At 41.8% G+C, this 20,116-nt stretch overlaps 1 protein-coding gene across 5 annotated transcripts in view; it reads right to left on the bottom strand.

Moving 5' to 3' along the window:
• tbc1d30 (TBC1 domain family, member 30) overlaps positions 1-20,116 on the bottom strand; it is a 37,918-nt gene that overhangs the window by 13,551 nt on the left and 4,251 nt on the right. For 2 of the 5 annotated variants that reach the window (XM_050036270.1, XM_050036271.1), the window contains exons 2-12: positions 19,084-19,248; positions 6,501-6,562; positions 6,168-6,233; positions 5,308-5,433; positions 3,489-3,674; positions 3,313-3,382; positions 2,630-2,728; positions 2,268-2,436; positions 1,692-1,797; positions 1,482-1,588; positions 1,031-1,170 (exon numbers count right to left, since the gene is read on the bottom strand). In XM_050036270.1, the coding sequence (XP_049892227.1) occupies positions 1,031-1,170; positions 1,482-1,588; positions 1,692-1,797; positions 2,268-2,436; positions 2,630-2,728; positions 3,313-3,382; positions 3,489-3,674; positions 5,308-5,433; positions 6,168-6,233; positions 6,501-6,562; positions 19,084-19,248 (1,296 nt within the window). Of the gene's footprint in view, positions 1-1,030; positions 1,171-1,481; positions 1,589-1,691; positions 1,798-2,267; positions 2,437-2,629; positions 2,729-3,312; positions 3,383-3,488; positions 3,675-5,307; positions 5,434-6,167; positions 6,234-6,500; positions 6,563-9,276; positions 9,330-12,795; positions 13,353-19,083; positions 19,249-20,116 lie in introns of those variants that run through there. The other 3 variants (XM_050036272.1, XM_050036273.1, XM_050036274.1) reach the window with 3 other exon arrangements.

Here is a 20,116-nt window from a genome sequence, read left to right as displayed (position 1 = left end):
CTGTAGCGCCACCATCAGGACTATTGGCCTGTGTTTGCAGCTGAGGCAATCTGGCATGAGACTGGACCTTTGTGCAAAGTTTGGTGAGTTTTCACCCATGGGAAGTAGGATTTCCTCGGAAGAAGAAGAAGAAGAAGAAGAAGAAGAAGAAGAAGAAGAAGCAGCTTAGGCTGCCTGGATGCCAATAATTACATTAACATCGTAAACATGAGTCTAGTCGACGAATGGCCCTAAATGACGTCTACTGGTCGAATAGGAAAATTCTTAGTCGGGGGGGCAGCCCTACAAAATATTGGTTTTGACTTGACTGGACTCAGTGAAATGTTCAATATAATCTGATGACTAAAAAAAGACAGAAATGTAAAGTTTCTTTGACTGAGATGAGAATAAAATGTCCAAACTTTTAGTCAAATGAAACGTGACCAAATTAAACTAATCTGATAAAAAAAAATAACAAGAACATTTGACACATTTGTCACAGTAGAAAACTAATAGCTGACAAATTTAACACTGCAGCACACAATGTAAGACACTCTGTTGAAGCTTGTAGCAGCTGGTGGTTTAGTTTACTGTTTACTGTAATTATACTGTTGTCTCAGAATGACTGGTGATGATTTATTGACATTCAGTTGGCACAATTAAGCATGAGTCATGTTGCTCTTTTGAACCAGGTCAGTTCGGTTGTACTGAGATCTACTTAGAGGTTAAATAAAACACTCATTTCTCTCTCTGAAGTCATTTTTAAATCTCTCCGGAGAGAGTACAAATACTACTTCAGATCTTAACCAATGTTTTTAACTAAATCCCTCCAGCTGTTTGCCTTTTTTCCATCTTTGGTGGAGCCGCTGAGGGAGGAGGAAATGGGGATTTGTCTGGAGGAAACAGATCAGACACAGTTTGTACTTAGAGTCAAAACGAGGGCAGAAACACGAGGATTTGGAGCAGCAGTTTGTTTTGAGCCACTTGGCTGTGCGCTCTCCGCTGGGCTGCCGTTTAAATCCTGTGTGGCAGTTCGTGTGGCTGCACTGACCTTTGAGATGTTTCTGGTATCTCTGCAGCTCGGGGGCCAGCAGGCCGCCCAGGGGACCCAGGCAACCGAGCGCCGTCACCACAGCGTCCTCATCATCCATTTCGGCGTCGTCATCACTCTCCCAGCTGCCCAGACCGCCACTGGAACAAGATTATAACATCCTCATCACCACTGCCCCTACAGCACGTTCCTATCACCACGTTCTTACACATACACGTGTAACATAAAGAGACAAAAGGAGACTGTGCTTTTGAGGTTGTAGCTCCTAAACTTTGGTACACACACCAAGAGAGCTGACGGCGTTACACTCTGTGTTGCTCTGTGTGACGCTGCCGTAAAACAAAGATTGATTTGGTCTCTATGTAGCGCAATATACCCAATACCAATCGGTTAAAAATGCCTCCATCTGCTTGATATAAAATGTATTAGTATCTATAAGTATAGAACAAACCTTCCACTGGATTTGACTGAGGTAGGGAACGGAGTGATGTTGTAGGTGTACTTCTCTCTCAGCTCAGCCAGTTGAGGGAAAGGAAACACTGCCATGGAGTAAACCTCCTGATAGATGGAGAGGTCAATCAGGTGAACAGCGCGTATACCAATCCTAAAAACATCACTTAAGAGTTGTGAGCAGGTGTGAGCAGTTTGGTTTATCCCGTACCTGCATGAGTTCAGACGGATCGATGAGGTTGCGCTCCAGCATCTCCTGAGTGAGACACCCCATCGTGCTGTAAAACTCATCGGCCGTCTGACAGTACTCGATCCGCCTGGACAGAGACGGAGGGAGGAAGAAAGGAGACAACCAGGTGAGAGGAGGACAGGGCAGCAGGCTGAGCAAAGCACCCCAGACATCCCTCTCCCAAACAACACTTTCCAGCTCCTCCTGGGGGACCCCAAGTTGTTTCCATGCCAGAGGAGGTATGTAGTCCCTCTAGCGTGTCCTGGGTCTGCCCTGGGGCATCCTACCAATGGGACGTGCCCGAAACACTTCGCCCAGGAGGCCAAAACCTCAACTCAACTCAACTCAACTCAACTGACCCCTTTCAACACTATGTATATATATTTAGTTTAGGGCTTCTGTAAGTTCTACATTCTAGCATGTAGTATTGTAATAATAGTTGTAATATTTAATATATTTTTTTATATGTTTGAGCATGAATATTATAAAACTAAATGTTGATTTCCAGTGTCCCCACACGATTTGAATCCTTGTGTCTGTAAGCAACGTTCCACTCACTCTCCCAGTCTCTCCCAGATGGCGAGGGCGACCCGAAACAGCACCTCTGAGCCCTCGAAGAACACAGAGTCCCAGATCTTCAGCACGGTGGGCGCCGGCAGGCAGGTGGCGAACATGGTGAGGAACCACTGCATAGTGAACACGTTGGTCAGCGGAGGCTCGTAGCTGCCTGAGAGGGCACAGACGAGAGTTGGGGTTTTTTTTAATATTTGAGGAGTTATTTGTGCCTACACACCCCCACATTAAGACACCAAGCACCATCCGGTTGCTCTGCATGCTGTTGAGACCGAACATTTATACCAGGTAGCATCTCTGTAAACCCTGACACACACACACACACACACACACACACAGCTGTGTACCTCCAGCTTCTCTGTTGGCAGCTTTCTGAAGGTGGTGGAGATGCTGGGACAGTCTGGGCAGCTTCAAGCGCAGCAGGTCTCTGAACACCGCCATGTCCACTGGTAGAGGAAGACATTACAGATTAAAAAACTCTGCTGGTTTGAGGCTCAACACGACAATAACCTGATGGTATCAATCACGTCTCATATCAGACGGTGCTGTAGATGTTTCATGATGTAATTGTAATCGATGCTGCAAACATTTAAAGGTCTGTTTTGATAAATGAGCTTTCTCCCCATCAGATACTGACATCCTTCAGACCACAGGTACAACCTTCATTAACCTTTTTAACTCCTGATTCTCAAACTAAAACAATTATTGTAATTATGTATTCATTTGCCCGTTATTCCTGTGATTATTTGTTTGTTTTTTTACTACATAATGTCGGAAAATAGTGAAAAATCTCCATTAAAATTTCCACGAGCCCAATTTGGCATATTTGAACTGCTTGTTTTGCCATATCTTCAGTACAAAATCCAAATTTCCTAAATTAACTATCAAGAAATACAATAAACAGTCCCATTTGAGAGGCTGGAACAAGTGAATTTTATTGCATTCTTTAACTGCTGCAGAAACATTTTGTCGATTAGCTACTCAGTCAGTTTCAAAATGAATCAGCCTGTATGGGTTCTGCCGTGTTTACCTGACAATGCTCGCAGGTTGTTGGCAAAATAACTCTCAGGCAGCACTTTGTCAATCAGATAGATCATCACCTGAGGACAGAGGAGTGAAAAAACACAGTGAAGTTTAATTATTATCCCAGGGGAAGAAAGCAACATAAAAACTCTACCAGGAAGTTTGATTCCACTTCTAGCGTACCTTGAGTGCATCGCTCTCGTGGCCCTGTGTAACTTCCAGTATGAGTGCAGCTAGTACGTTGAACCCTTGGCAGTAACCCACAGTTTTATTCCAGCGGGCGTACGCCAGCAGCACCCTCTTCAGCACCACCCTGTCCTGCTCCCCCTCCTGGCCGCAGTAAGAACTGCAGCCCGTCCTGTGCAGGTCCTGGACAAGGATGTACAGTTTGGATTATTTAACACAAATCAGTGCATTTACTGGATACATGAATCATCACTTCATGTATTTAAGACAGAGACAGTGACGGGACGATGAACACCAGGAAGAAGATGATCAGACGTTAACAGAGAGACTGTGTTGAATCTATGAGTCATAGGGAAACATTAAAGAGCTGCAGTGTTTCCGTGATGCAGTCATCTCGCTCTCTGACGCACAGTCATGAGTAAACATCCTCCACCGGACACTGTGCACAGTCACATTAACTTTTAAGGGATGAACTGTATTTAATTAGTGGGATGTGTTTACATATACTCAGTAGGAAAACATCTATGATGGCTACTTGAGTTGTTTTGTGTCCATCTTTGATATAAGCCATCATTACTGTGCACTTCTTGAAGATCTCTTGTCAATAAAATCACTTAGCATGGCTCATAAGGTTCAGACTGTTGAGTGAAACAGCCTGTGTGTCTTAAGCTGAAATGAAACCCTCTTATTCTTAGACCTCACACAGCAGTCTGTGCCAGTGCAGTTACACCAATACTGTAGGATCATATAAGACAACCTGTACCTCGAAAACACACAAAGCCAAAAACAAAAAGGGAACTCAAACTCAACTTGAAGTCCATGTCATGGCTTTCCTAGAGCTACCGTACAAATCTTACTGTTACAGATTGCCCAGTTGTTTGTACATATTTATTAACCCACTTGTGCCCAAGGACATATTAAGTATGATGAGGAGAAATACCAGTTGCTCTAAGTCTTTTGCGGACATAATCTGGGCTGTTAACTTTGAAACTTTTAGATAACATGAAAACTAGAGAAGTGCAATCAGTAGAGTGTGTATCTCCACCAGGCGGCTGCGTTCCTGCTGTGGTTGCCGAAGCTGATCGTGGCCACTCTAGAAAATGCACAGTCACAGCTGCGCCTGGTGGATTTGTCCCTCCTAGCTCCCTTACAATCATCAAGTATTTTGCATCTTGCGTCATGCCTAACTTAATGTCATCATAACATATCAGATATGGAATTAATCTACAGATAGTCCAGTTCAAAATGAAAGACATTTAAACTTTTCTATGGACCATAAGGCATTTTGTTTTCTGCAGCAAATTCCTTTCACGCTATGCTTTTGCCTGACGGTTTGAAAGTGTTAATAAAACAGGTTTTTCAACAACTGTGAATCACCGCAACAATGAGAGGTCCTTGTGCATACAGCCATAAAAGTGCTCACAAAATATTAGGCTGATTGGTCCAGTAGTATCTGAGATTTGCTGCAGACAAACAGACACACACACACACGCACGCACACACGACAAAGGGTGCTTTCACTGCCTTGTTTGGTTCAGTTCAATCAAACTCAAGTTTGTTTGCCCCCTAAGTGCAGTACGTTTGGGCAGGTGTGAACACAGCAATCACACTCGGGTGCGCACCAAAACAACCGGACCAAGACCTTCTTGAAGAACTAACGAAGTACAAACAAACTCTGGTGCGGTTCGTTTGTAGTGAGAACGTGTTCCGACCTTCCAAACGCTCTGCTGCTAACTCAGGACACACACTTTAAAAATGCTGCATACACACACTGTACATACATATTCATCCCAACATAACAATACGATCCAGTTACCTTGACAATTTGGATGCCGAGGGAGTCGTCGTCAGGGTTGCTGCGCTCGTTAAAGGCGAAACGAAGCGTCTTCTCCCAGTCAATAGAGATACTGTGGAGGTACTGGTCTGCTAGCGTTAGCCACACCTGCAGAAAGACAACAGCCACACTGATACAAGAATAATATCAACAGCAAATAAACTTAGAGGAGAAACGGTTCAAATATCAGGACAGTTTTTCAGTCGCTGCCTCCACTGAGTCATATGAACAAATATTTAAACACTCCTAGTTTATCTTCCATAACATTCTCAGCTTTCTTTTTCCTCCAGCACTTGTGTGAGAGCCCCCTTGTTTACAGTGATTCATTTTGTTCAGCACGTTCAGGGAAGAACACAAGATTTCATTGTTTATCTCCGCCGACAAGATGAAAGTAATCGCTTCAATTTCCCTGGTCTCTTCTCCCCAGAGATGAAGTTATGATGTGGGATGAATGGAGCACTGCTGACAAAGTGCCTCTGCATATTGTTCTTTCAGACTACGCTTCCTCTCTCAAGACTGGAAAACTTTGCTTGAAGGCTGGCAATAAGAAAGCAAACACAACCGGGTCATCACTTTCTTTTACTAGAGACCCTCTGGGTTCAAAAACAGACATAAACAAAGAAGAGAAATACATGAGGTCTTATTCATAAAGATGTTGTTTTATATGGGAGATGTTTCTGGGCTGTGGCTCAGAGTTTACTCAACATGCAACAGTTACGAGGCTGCTACTGATGTAACTGTGGGTATAGAAAATTACAGCAGGGCCACCACTGGGAAAAAAACGCCATAGTTCATTTGCCCGCTTCTTGAAGAGAGTCCTGATTCACACCGAAATTACTTACCCTCTTCCTCCATTCCTTGGGTATCCCAGTAGGGAGCCGAGCCACTGCTTTAAGGGCGTCGTACCACTGTGGGGAAGAAAACACACACTGCTTTATAACCTTTTAATTAACCAGCACACTCCCACTGAGGCCAGCAATACAATATTAATACTTAATGGAAAGTCCTGTATCATTTATTGTTGTTAGGAGACAAAGGTCTTTAGTGTTTATCACATTAATTCACACACTATAAACACATATAAACACACATACACACATTAGATCAACAGCTAAAAGAAAGCATCAACAAAACACTATCATATAAACTGGCTGTAGCATTATTATGTTTCCTACCTGCTGGAATCCATTCTTTCCCAGCGATGGCTCGATGGTAAACTTCAGCCTCGTGTCAACTCCTGCAAACAAACAGAGACACCTGGTCAGACGAGTCTGAGACCAGAGCTGGGTGACTTTTTATTGTGCTTGTCAGCATCCTAAAGTTTCCCAAGTTTCTGTACAGAGAATGTCAGACTGAAATTTGGGGGAATGTGTGTAAAATGACACCCAAAACATGTTTTACAATGCATGAGAAACTAGTATAAATAATATCAACTATGTATACTAAGCATCATTGACACAGAAAATGAATTTCGGGGTGAATAAATGGTGAATGGACTGCATTTATATAGCGTTTTCTTGTCTTAGTGACGCTCAAAGCACTTTACAACACAGGCATTGTTCAATCATTCACACACACATTGATATACTTCTGGCTATCATACAAGGGGCCACCTGCTCATCAGATAAACACACATCACAGGTGCACTCAGAGAGCAATTTGGGGCTCAATATTTTGCAAGGACCAGGGATCAAACCACCAAGAGATAGACCACTCTGCTCTATCTCTTGAGCCACAGCCACCCCAAATAAATGTCTGTCTCCGACTGTGAAATCATAAAAAAACTCAACATGTGGAGAGTGAACATACAATGTAAGCGTCATATGTGTGACTTGGTTCCTGCAAATACTTCACGTATTTGACGTTTAGCTTCACTGATGCATAATATATTGTGATATTGTCATTCAATTTGGAAAAGGGAATAGTCAGGAGATAATCAGGCTCAGTCTGTACATAAAATGGCACAAAGCAGCTTTTAGATGACCAGTTATCATGAATGACCAAAGAAGCAGCCAATGGCAAGACGGCTGAATACATCAGAGGGAACTGTATGACCCCAGGTCAATGATAACTCTGTCTTTAACCAAAATAAAATGAAAACTAAGCAGTGATTTTCATTTTACTTAAATCAAATTCATCCTATGACTTAGGGCGTTTTCGGACGTTCATCTACGTGGGTTGCCACATATTTGACATCGATTGGTTTATAAATGGGCGGGGGTCTGTCGTTAGTGTGTTGTCAAGTAGGCGGGTAGAAATCCCCTCAATGTTAACAAACATTACCTCTCGAAAATGGACAAACCGATTCTAATAATTGCCACGCTACTCATACTATTATGGCATTGCTATCAGCTGCAGCACCAACGTAGAGCACAATACTCACGGCTCGTACAAAAACTAAATATAAATCTACACCTTGTGCAAAGATGTCATCGTCACTGGCAGGAAAGGCGGAGGAGGCGACAGCTAGCATTGTTAGCAATGCTGAGAGCCCTGCCAACTCGGGAGCGACCAGTGTCAAGGTGAGTGACGGCTCATTTTTGATGGTGGACTTGACTTCTTTCCTGGCGGAAATGAACAACCGGTGCACCAGAATTTCCTGTCAATGGTCCAAAAGTCTGAATCATCCAAAAAAATGCTTTCACACTAGTAACGGACCGGACCATGGTTCCATTTGGTCCGGACTGAGACCACCTCTTTTGGCCGGACCAAATTTTGGCCGTTTGGTCCGGACCAACTGGAAAGTCCAAAATTCCGGACCAAACAACCTAGGTGTGAAAAGGCCCTTATACTTTGACAAACTACCAAAGGATCTACGCTCATTAGTTCGGTTCACTTCAAGTCCACAGTGCGGTTCACTTAACCTGTCCAAAGCGCTCCAGGTTCACTTTGCTCTTTGCCATTGTATTCAGCCGTCTAGATCACATGCTGTTGCACTGGGATGCTTAAAAACAGGCAAAAGGCTTGCAAGGATGCAGGATGAGAAGTAGTTTGGTGCATGTCTCCAGATGTGGAATGTAGAATACTATTCATAACCGCACTGCAGTGCCATGTCAAAGGAAAAAACAAATAAATAAATAAACTTCTAGGCTATAGTGTGAACAGAGTCCTATTGTTGATGGTCCACTTTTTGGTGCACTTTAAGAGGACTGAGTTTGATTTGTTTAAAAAGAACTAAATGTGAAAACACCCTATAAAATAATCAAAATAATTTTTTTTGACAAAATATTATCAATACAATAATGAAATGATCACCAAAAGGCCAGCCACAGACCCCAAGTCAAATCATTTCTGCAAGAAAATGACCACCTGCTTATTTGCTATAGATGCCGAACAGAACTGTGACAGGCTGCAGACTTTTCCACTGATAAAAAGGTCGGTAAACATTAGGTAACTGTCTCTGGCATGGCGTCATCAAACCGGAAACACAACCTCCAAACACTGTTATCTCTCTGATTGTTATAGAATTATATGTTTAACCTCTTTTTAGATTATAATATAAGACAAAACAAGGCATTTCTGCTTATAGTTTCCATCTTAAAGCATGAGATGTGTGAATGGAGCTTGCTGAGTGACAGTCGCTGTCCATTTCCGCGTGGTGCTGAATCCGCCGCTTCAATCTCCGCCTCACTGTTGGACCGTGTAAACCCTCTTCACACGCACACACACACACACACACACATATCTTTAGGGAACATTTAGCGCAGGAGGCTAAACCCCCCGAAGACCAAACGGAAATGAAACTTTGATCTCAAGTTAAGAGGGAAGGTCCTGACATGTTTCGGCTCCCGGCCAACAGCTCCAACACGCCATTTCTCCCCCGTCTCTGTCCTGCTGAGCCTCTGGAGGACTGCTCTGCCTCTCAAACTGCACCCGATCGCACTACAAGTACGACTAATACAATATCAGCTGCATTAAAGTCCCTAAATAAAAGACAAATGAGTGTTTAACCTGCATGCTCCGCCTCTGTCGTTATCCCCTGCGCCATCCTGTATGAACGCCGCTTCTTTTTTCCTGCCGGAGCTTTGAGAGGATTAACACGGAAAACCCTCCTACTGCCCTGTCACACATCATTACAGCAACACAGCTGATACTGAACGAGTATTTAACAAAGGCTGGAGACATTAGTGAGGTCCAGAGGCCACACTCGTCATTACATCTGATAGTAATCCATCCAGAGGTGACATTAATTTAAATTAAAGCAGGCAGATGTGCAGAGACTACAGAGGGAGAGAGGAGGGAGGCAGGAGAAAGGGACGAGGACAAAGAAAGGGAGGGAAAGAAATGATTTTATCATGAACAAGATTAACGCTTTTGTTTGGCTGCTATGAGACACACAGTGTACAAATAATTCAACTTTACTGGATAAATACCCGGAAAAAAAGATGAATATTTGCTGTGCTGTCAGTGTTTTAAAGGGACAGTTCACTTCAAAATCAAAAGTACATATTTCTCCTCTTACCTGTAGTGCTGTTTATCAGTGTAGATAGTTTTGGTGTGAGTTGCAGAGTGTTGGAGATATCAGCCATAGAGATGTCTGCCTTCTCTACAATATGATGGAACTGGATGGCACTCGGCTTGTGGCGCTTTAAGTGCAGAAATATTTCACTTGAAAACTCAATAGTAATGTCTCTTTCCAGAGATAGCAGCAGTAGATGCACACTTCCTTCTGCACAGTGGCACAGTTATTGAGTGTAGTTCAGTAGAGAGAAAATAGTTCCGACATGAAACTGCTCACAACAAGGTCTGTGGATTATCTTGAGTAACCAGGTCATGATTTCTGGAAAGAGACATTGATGTTGAGTTTTCAGATTGGCACTTTGAGCACCACAAGCTGAGTGCCATCTAGTTCCATTATACTGGAGAGAGGGCAGACATCTCTACAGCTGATATCTCCAACACTCTGCAACTCACACCAAAACTATCTAGACTGATAAATAACACTACAGGTAAAGGCTCATTTATGCTCCCTTTACGTACGAAAATGTATACGTCCGTTTCAAACGATGTTACCGTCACTGCCCACATACTTCCATGCGTCCTTTACGTTGGCATGGATGTTAACCAATATATCCACCAGGAGGCAGCCCAGTGTCAAAAGTTTATGACCATAACAAACTCAAAAAAACATGGCGACTGTGGAGGAGATATTGATAATCAGACGTTGCGCTAGACTTTTTTGTCGCCGGTCATTTTGACCGACAGGGTCATAAAAAACCACTGACTGTGCACTCTGCCGCCAAGTGGGCAGGGGTGGTAATTGCAACCGGTCAAAATGACCGACGGCCTTCAGATTTTCCCGTCATTGTTGTAAAAAAAACAGTCAATGACCGAGAATATCCGGTTAACGCGACCCCTGTTGATAAAGTACCTCTTGCATAAAAGACAAAAACAGAGGCAGCTGTAGGAGGCGGTGGTCGGTGAGGCCGTTAAAAACATTGCGACTGGAGGACGGAGAATTCTTTTCTCTAGTACTGCCAATGAGAGAAATTGAATTGTTATTTCTTCTTCGTGTCTCACTAGAGCTACGTATCAGGTAGTGACAGCAACACTGCCCCCACGGTTTCCTGTGGTACTGCTCCGTTTGGCCCGTATCAGTAAGTTTTATGGAAACGTGCAAAAATACGGACGAAATGAACGCGGAGCACGGACAGAAGGCTCCATCCGTATCCGGATCCGTATTTAATGTTGAGCATAAATGGGCTTTAAGAGGGCAATGTGTATTTTTGATTGTGGGATGAACTGTCCCTTTAAGCACATTAACCCAAAAAAAACAAAATATTAAAGATGCTAAAACCTGCCCTACATTCCCACTGCTCTCAACTGCCAGATTTATGGCTCCTATTTGTACTCGTGCACTTTGCATCAGTTGGATCAATAAAAAGGTTTATATTGCCTTATTTCAGTCATCAGACTGTAGTGTAACCAAACATGGGAACAAAACAAGACACCGAAACATCCGCCAACCACAACATGAGCATAAAATTGTGCTCCACACAAACAAAAGGCACAAGTTGTCTGCCTGATGGGTCCCTAAAATCTGGGATTTCAACACTATGGGACATCTACCACTTGTCAAAAGAGGACACATTCCAGCAGAACTGCATAAGGCGACTCAAACAATAGAAAAACTGTTGGTACTGTACATTTCTCCAAACCATAAATCCATTGAATTTGGATGCTTTTATGTAGCAAGCATGTTGAAACTTTACGCTCTGTTACGTTGCAGCAACACTGTGGTTAATATGTGGTTAGGTATAGGCACAAAAAGCAGTTGGTTATGGCTGAGAAGAGATCATGTTTTGGCTTAAAAAAACAAGTTTGAGTGCCACAATCACAGCTGAAGAAGCCGTCGATGGTCTACAGCTTGAGATGTCACTCCCAGGGTGTCTACAGGTATATTTGATGCTTTTTAAGACTCGTTTAAGACACCTTTTAACCAAATTTAGGACAGATTTTGGACAAATCATGTTCTACTTAGGCTTCACTCATTGTCACAATCAAGAAACAGAAAGATGTATGAAAGAAATCAGATAAACTGTTTGAGACCTCACAAATTCAAATTTAAGGCCTTATTCTTGCAACATTGAATTTAAGACATCTGCTCTCCTCTCCACGTAAAGACGACAGTCAGCTCACACAATCCCTTTAGAAAGGTTAATATAATAATGTATGAAACGTGCTAATGTAACATATTCATGGTTTGCAGAAGCGTATAATGCCAACATTTTCTTCTTTGCATAAAGACGTATTTCACTGGCTGTATATTAGATGCATCACAGGTGTCCATCCACAAGTAACAAGACATGAAGTAGCACATGAAAACTGACATCTCCCTGCCCTCGGTGTGATGCATTATAAGATGTATGAAACCAAACCTCGTGATGCACTCATGATTTGATTTTGAACTCACTGGAGCTCAGATTAGTCGCTATTCAAATGGGTTGTTAAAAATGACCTCATCTGACACTTTAAAGGGGAAAACTGGATCTTTTAAATTTGTTACAGCCGACAGGAAACATTCAGGGAAATATTTTTAATACAGCAAAATAAGGTAATTTCCCAGCCGATGATTTCAATAGCCGATAAAATGAGGTTATAGCCTACATTTCTAGAGGTGTAATATACAATCAGGTTATGGCTTAATTACTTGTTATTGGTGTGGTCAGAAATCATGACACTCTTAATATAATATTGCACTTAAATATGACAATTACTTGCCAATTCTGGGTTCATAACTGTGAATAAGAGCAGGCCTGTTAAAGCAGTAAATAAAAGGAAAATGAGCGTATAAAGGAAACGACCTGTGTGGAGATAGTAGGTAAAATGTGCCACTGTAAAATCATGGGCTTATATATAATTTACCATATTGCCCAGAGTTATTATCTAGACATGTATAAGAGTATAGGCTACCACTTTGTTTTCGACCAATGCAGAGCCTTTCCCCACAGACATAGTAAGAGGTGTCACCTGGCTCTAAGGTGCAGAGCAGCCGGGGTGCACTCCTGGAGATCCCGTTCCTCTTCTTCAGGACGTTACTGATGATGTTACCGACCCCTCCCGATGCCTGCTGCCGCTGCTTCACGCCCGCCCTCGGCCTCCTGCCGGCGGCGGGGAGCCGCTCCTGCCTCATCGGGAATCAAACCGTTCAGCCCGTCCAATCATCGCTTTGTCCCGGCTTTAATCATCCTCCTTGGGCGATCCAGAAATCATGCCGATGGCGACACCCGCAGCTGTTCCCACCGAGACGTTACAAATTAATCGATTACACTGATTACCGTGTTTGAGAGCTCTTCCGGTGACAGCCTGTGTTTGCGACTCATCCCCTAACAAACGTCAACCTTCCCTTTCTCACTCAGCGGCACAGACACACCCAGAGATCTTCATCCAAGCGACTCAAGCCTCTACATTAAATATGATTTAGCAGATGTCAAAAATAGCCCGTCGGTTTATGAGGACAAACGGTTCCTGCAGCTGCTGGTGCTCGGCAGTGCTGCTGATGCTGCACACCTCCTCATACTCAGCCTCCTCCGGTTTGGCGTCACCGGGAGGAGGTGCAACACTGATGGAGGGATGCGGTAGGATGGGGAGACGCGTGGGGAGGAGATAGAGAGGGATGAGGTAATGGTGGAGGAGAGGGGAGAAAGAGAGAGCAGGGACTGGGTTTTTGTTTCCTTCACCCACTGAGTGATCAGCTTTATAGCATTAACATAAAGGGATCATTTTCAAACAAGCTGCAGAATATAATCCACTCAAAATAAAATTAAAGGTCTGCAAAACATCTCCTGCAACATGTGGTTAATTTTTAAGTAAAGTATAGATGGACATTTTTTGTTTGTCTCTTGTTAAATTTGTACATTAATATAACGTGTACTTAAACTTATTTATCTATTTATTTCTGCTATTTTCCTCTCTCATTTATTAATTTATTAATTTATCATTTTTATTTTATTTTATTTATCTATTTATTTATCTTTAATATCATACTCTTGGTGTGTGGAGCGGTGGTGGATTACATGTGTGTTAAATACTCGGCAGTCGTACCCAGATTTTGTTCTGGCGTCCTTTTCTTTTGTGTGTTTGTGCATGTACATGTACACATACTGGATGTGTGTATGTTTGTATATGTCTTTGTTTATTGTTGTTTAAATCAATAAAGATACTGTTGGAAAAAAGCAGCTGCTGCTTCTCACTAGTAAGGTAGTTCCAGGTAAGATTCATTATCACATACTCCGAAAGACTTTAAAAAGAGAGATTGAGATTATTTCCCATCCTGCTCCTGGTGGAAAATATTACACCAAACCCCCTTTAAGAAATGTGACATATTAACATTTCCTCATGTGTCCGCAAAAACACATAACTCTAGAAATACAAGATGAAAGGCGTCACATGTCGACAGTATTCTTGTCAATTCAACACCAATACAATCCATAAAGATAAACTGTATTTGGGTACAAACTTTACATTTTGGATTTTGTTGCCTCAGCTTGCTACCAGCCTCTGTTGGTTAGCTGCACTGTTTCAGTGAGGGAAGATTTCTCCCTAAATTACATGCTGGTTGGTGAAACACAGCTCCACCAGTTTCTCCTCCTTTCCCACAGCACAAGCGGACTGAGACTTGTTCACAGCATGAACACCTCCCTGGAGTCCCCTCCTTGTTTACTGTCTGCCTGGTTTACTGCTTCCTGTCTGGTGCTGGAGGGAGCACAGTTTTATGACCACCTTACACCAAATGATGGAGATCACAGGAGCGCACACCAACTGAGATAAAACTTAATATTTTATTCCGACAGTGTACATTTGTCTGCAACAGTGAAGGCCAGCTATAAATCTATACAAATCACAGAGGAGCAGAAGGACTGTAGTGTACAAAGGGGTACCTAGCACACAGAAAGGTGGAGCTGTGAACACTGCAGTCTGATTGGTCAGTAGAGGACGGTCCCTCTGCTCAGGGCTGAGTTGTGTCTGGTTAAGAGGCTCATGTAACTCTGCTCAGGGCTGAGTTGTGTCTGGTTAAGAGGCTCATGTAACATACTCATGTTCATACTGTGGAGAGTTTTATTAGTAAACTGTAACTATAAAATGAAAGGATGTTTTACTGCCTCTCACAGCAGCTGGAGTCTGAGAAAAAATAATTTAACTAACTGGGCCGACTGCCGGCGACTTTTAAGGTGGAACGTTAACTTGTAATGTTACTCAATGCATGAGGTGATGACGTGAATCCATCAGCACACCTTAAATTTCACTGTGACAACTTTGACCATAACTCCACTTTTTTCAACCAGATTATGTGAACCTAGTCTTCACTCAAAAAAAAAAAAAAAAAAGCATTGNCTGTTTGTGGTGGAAACACTAGGGTCTAGGTACCATGTCTGAAGGGTTACTGTTGGTTCCAAAGGTACCATACTGAAAGTGTTTGGTGGAAACGGTGCTTTTGACTGTTGTTTGGAATAAAAAAAGCAATTTGAATACTGAAACTTTGCCTCTGGAAACTTGTTTAGGGTGTTTTTTTTAAACCAAACAATTACTTGAGCATACAGTAATGACAGCTGATTAATGTATGATGAAAATAATTATTAGTTGCAGCCTTGTAGTTTAATGAAACTTGCTGATAATTATTTGGGGCCCATTATCTCTAGACTTCAGTCAAGATACCAGTCAAAACATATCTCGGGATGAACATCATATTTACAGAAAAAGAGTCATCTAGTGTCAAGACAAAAAAAAAATAAAGAAAGTGCTCAATCATTTCCAGCGGAGCCAGAACCATGGCGATGCACCTATGGGTGCTTAATTCTCCTTACTCTGTCTTTAGATGGAAAACTCACACAAGAAATGTGACCTCAAAAACATATACTTTACCTATAGGCCACCAGACACAAATCAGCAGACTGCACTAGCCCCTAAATTTTAGGTACCACTGACTCTGCCTAGTCAACCACTTCACCAAAAATAGAGAGCAATTAAAGCAATGTTGTTTGCAAACTAAAATCGATGGTGCGTGACATTATGATTCAGCCTCACAGGTGCAGTAAGTGCTTCCTGAACGGAAAAGACATCCAGCTTTAATGATGTTTTCAATCAATATCTGCAAACAGCCTTGATGATGACGATAAAAAAGACCTTGATGATAATGTTCCATAACCGACATGATAAATTATCTTGTCTCTAATGTTTCAATTGGACGAGTGCTGTAATAACTCTATTTTGTTTCCATCATGAAAATAAAGAGGTACTTACTCCGTCTTTAGGCTACTGTAAAATGCACAGAGCTGTAATGTGCAGTAGCTGCAATTCCTTTGATAGAGGTCGATAATAGAGACACAGTAACACCCCTTTCAAGACAACAAACAATACGAAAAATAGTGAAACTAATTTGTATAAATGTTCACTGCACACAAAGCTCTGACACATATTATGAAAATCCATATACTCAGTGCTTTAATGTCACTGTATTCTCCAAAAATGGTATTTAACAGATGGCCTGGCAGTTTCTTTTAGCAAACTTAGAGACAATTACATCATAACTTCCTGTTTCTTCGGAAGTCATAATCATGATGTGAACATGCTGACACCCGCAGCTGCTTGGCTAATCATAATCAATGACTGTATTCATTGTTTAGCATTTTCTGTGTTTCAATGTGCAAAAATCACAGTGTCAGACGGTGAAGCCTTTGTAGTTTGCAGCAGCCATGTTGAATCCACAGCGTGCTGCCTATACTGGAGATATTTGCACAGCCTGGCCTTAATCCCACGTGTAAACACCTCATTACAATAAACCCCACATATTAGTGTATACTCTACCTCCTTGTGAGCATTCATGCTGCGTGTTAACAAGAAAACAACAGTCAACAATCAAAGCAAAATAACCACAGTAGACCTTCATCCTTCAATCATGCTTCATTCACTTTGTTAAATCATTTATCTTTTTTCAGCTCACTCGCCAGAAGCAAACGTTGGCATTGTATGTTTCTGCAAACCACAAATATGTCACATTTGCATGTTACATATGTAGCGTATAAATGTTTATAAAGTGTCGTTATGTATTCTACTTTGGAGGGGATAGTGGATGTGGTTTGAGACCAACAAACAACAAAACCACTTATGATTTAGTGAGTCATCACCGTGTTTCCAGCAGCTTGTTAGACACTAAAGATGGGCGTTTTGTAATAACTCATTGCTGTGTTTTCCAGTGGCTTCCTGGGCACAAAAATCATTTGTTTTTTACTGAGACATCGCTGCATTTCCAGACGGGATTGTGCCCCCAAACCAGGTCTTTTAAGCTGAAAAATGATCTTTTCCTAGCCACAACCAAGTGTTTTTGTTTCTAAACCAAACCACACGTTAACTACAGTGTTGTTGAAACATAAATTTTCAATGTATCCGCTACATAATGACATGCAAATGTAACGCAGGGTTACATTCAAGGGTTCAAGGGTTTTACTTGAAGAGGTGGTCTCAGTCTGGTTACAAACGAACTCTGGTGCGGTTGGTTTGTGGTGAGAAGGTGTTCCGACCTGGATGTGAAGCAACTGCAGTCACATGACACATTGTTTGGGTTAAACATGAGCATGTTACAGTCCTGGAGGATTATTAATGTGCACCTCCTCCTGTACTGCCTTAATATGCACATTCAGCACATCCAATGCATCAAAACATTGTTTTCTAGTTGGAGCCGCGCCTCGTTTTCAAACTGTATGGTTTGACTAAAATGAACAATGACAGCAATATAGTCCACGATGAGCAGCGCTAAAATCAACCTGCGTAGTTGTCCCTCCATTGTGACATTAGAAAGTGTCACATTTATCTTGCAAGTGAACTCTTCTTCAACGTTTGCTTTACTTCCTGGATTTTTCCCACATGGAGATTCTGATCAATCAAGAGCAGCTTTCTCACACAAGGCATTTGATCTGGTCTGCTTGTAAATGCTGCCGTGAGAACACGAACCAACTCTAGGCAATTATACAACTTTGTGACAAAATTAGTCCCTGATTCAGACCAAATGAGACGACTCTAGGTCTGAAAGCAGCCTAAAATTTTGCCTGATCTGATCTGATTCTAATTCTGTGGGAAACACTGCAACATATCAGTGGTTTGCAGATACATACACGCCAACATATTTTCTGGTGATTGGGTTGCTTTTTTCTTCTTATCGAGAAAGAGACAGCAACAATCACCCACAAAAACTGAACCACTCCGAGCACCTGTAGAGAGAATCCTTTCTGTGCTTTCATTATGAGAACAGGCTGTTTAAGTAACATTATATAATCCACTCTAATACATTGACATCATAGATTCAGCCCCATTATTCTCCCAAATTCTAACCAAGTTCCTGACTGGTATAATCCGCATATCTACTCTGGTGTATAGTATTCACAGGTTTAATCCATAATCTATTCCCTGGAAAAAATTACCTTTGTAAACTATGTTTCCAAACGTCTCTTACATAAGAGAAGAGTCCAATTGAGATTATTTTACAGGCTGTTTTGGAGTAGAAGGGCCGGCAGACTGGGATATGACAATGACCAAATGATTTCCCCATAGTCATGTGCTTTGAGTCCACTGTATGTCACATGCCATTATGTAAATTCGAGGGCTATTTTCATACTACGTGTGATATGACAGCTGGGACAGGGTCCTGTGTAGTGTACAAACCTGTAAATCTATGGTACCTTGAATAAGCATTCACCCTTCTTGAAATGCTGTACTTTGTTATTGAAGTTATTTCCAAATGTTTTTACTCTGGATTATGAGCAAGTGATAGTTTGTAAAGCACCTCATCGTGTCAAAGATTTGTAGAAACACATCAAACACAAAAATGCTATTATATATTACTCAGCACTAAACTCCAAAATTGGATGTCACAGGAAACTAATTTGATCAGACTAAACAAACTTTTGGTTTATGAGACTATTTTGCTCCTGTAAACATGAATTGATCTTGTAGTTGTCCTATTTTAGATAAAGGCTTCAGTTTCCCATCAAACGGGGCTGTCTGACAGCAAGGTAAAGCAGTGAAAATATTCTAAATGTAGCATACACTTAAACTGGTATATATATATACATTTTGCTGCTGCCCCTGTCCATAGCAGTACATTGCTTCTGTGGCAGTACTCCTGTCTGCTTCTCCAAACTGGGGGCATGCCAGCTGCAGTCTACTGTCATTAATACACTGACAATGACTAAGTAGCTCACACAACCCCACTTCAAAGAATCTGAGCTACCCTTTAAAAACAAAGGAATAAATGTGTATCCTTACGTCGTTTCTGTGAGACAGCCTGAAGGCAAGCTGTGATGATGTCGTAGTTCTTCTGCAGTTTGTGGTAAAGTCGGTCTCGTCTCTTCAGCTGGCGGAGCAGCTTGGCCGACTGCAGGGCTGTACGATATTTGACTTCCTGGATGATTGAACGCAGCTCCTCCGGGGCTGAAAAAGCGTAAGGAACAAAGTTTAATCAAGGCTGCTGTAACATTAATGTAAATCAGGCTTTCCTGTTGTGTGGTGGGCAAACAGTGGAGTTTCCTGCATTTTTGGATGAAACTAAATCAAAAGTAAGTATCTAAAACAAGTTGGAAATCCCTTTTTCCACTCAGAAATCCCACATTAACCAACTAAACTACCAGATAAACCTATCAATCATTTATAGGCTCACAGGATTATTTTCTTATAATGAACACTGTCTCAAAAATCCACAAATAAGTGTAACTAATTACATGTGCCAAGTGACATTTGACAGCCAACTTTCCTCTCTATGAAAAGGTGCAAGTCAAAAAAATATTTGTGATTCACATATTAGCTCAGGAGGAGATTTGTGCAAAAGTATTGTGAAAGAATCTGTTTAGAAATTAGGTTCCTTGATGAAATATACATCCGTTTCAGAGTCAAATATTAAATCAGGGCCGTCTAAACTGTGATGTATTCTAAATAAGATCATGTGACGTGTGCACTCTGTCAGATCAGAATATCACAGTCAATTGTCTGTTTTCCATGCTGCAGGCTAAGATGAAATGAAAACCAGACACTGTCCCACATAAACAAACCCTCCACCCATTTATGGAGACAAAATGTTTTATGCTGCAGATGATCTGATTTTCAGCTGAAGGTGACACAGATCTGAGACATAAACAGACCTGTGGGACAGAGCTCATTGTTGTTTTTGTTATTTTGCTTAAACTAAAAAGGTGTGAATGATGTTAACAATCTGTTTTCTCTGGGATAAATTTAAAGGGAAATTTCGGTTTATTTCAACCTGTCTCCTATCGTCCTAAATTTGTTTCAAGTGACTAGTGACATA

This window comes from Epinephelus moara, chromosome 23 (assembly GCF_006386435.1).
Source record: "Epinephelus moara isolate mb chromosome 23, YSFRI_EMoa_1.0, whole genome shotgun sequence".
Taxonomy (NCBI): Eukaryota; Metazoa; Chordata; class Actinopteri; order Perciformes; family Serranidae; genus Epinephelus; species Epinephelus moara.
Note: the sequence above shows the minus strand (reverse complement) of the source record. Positions and strands in the feature narration are given on the sequence as shown.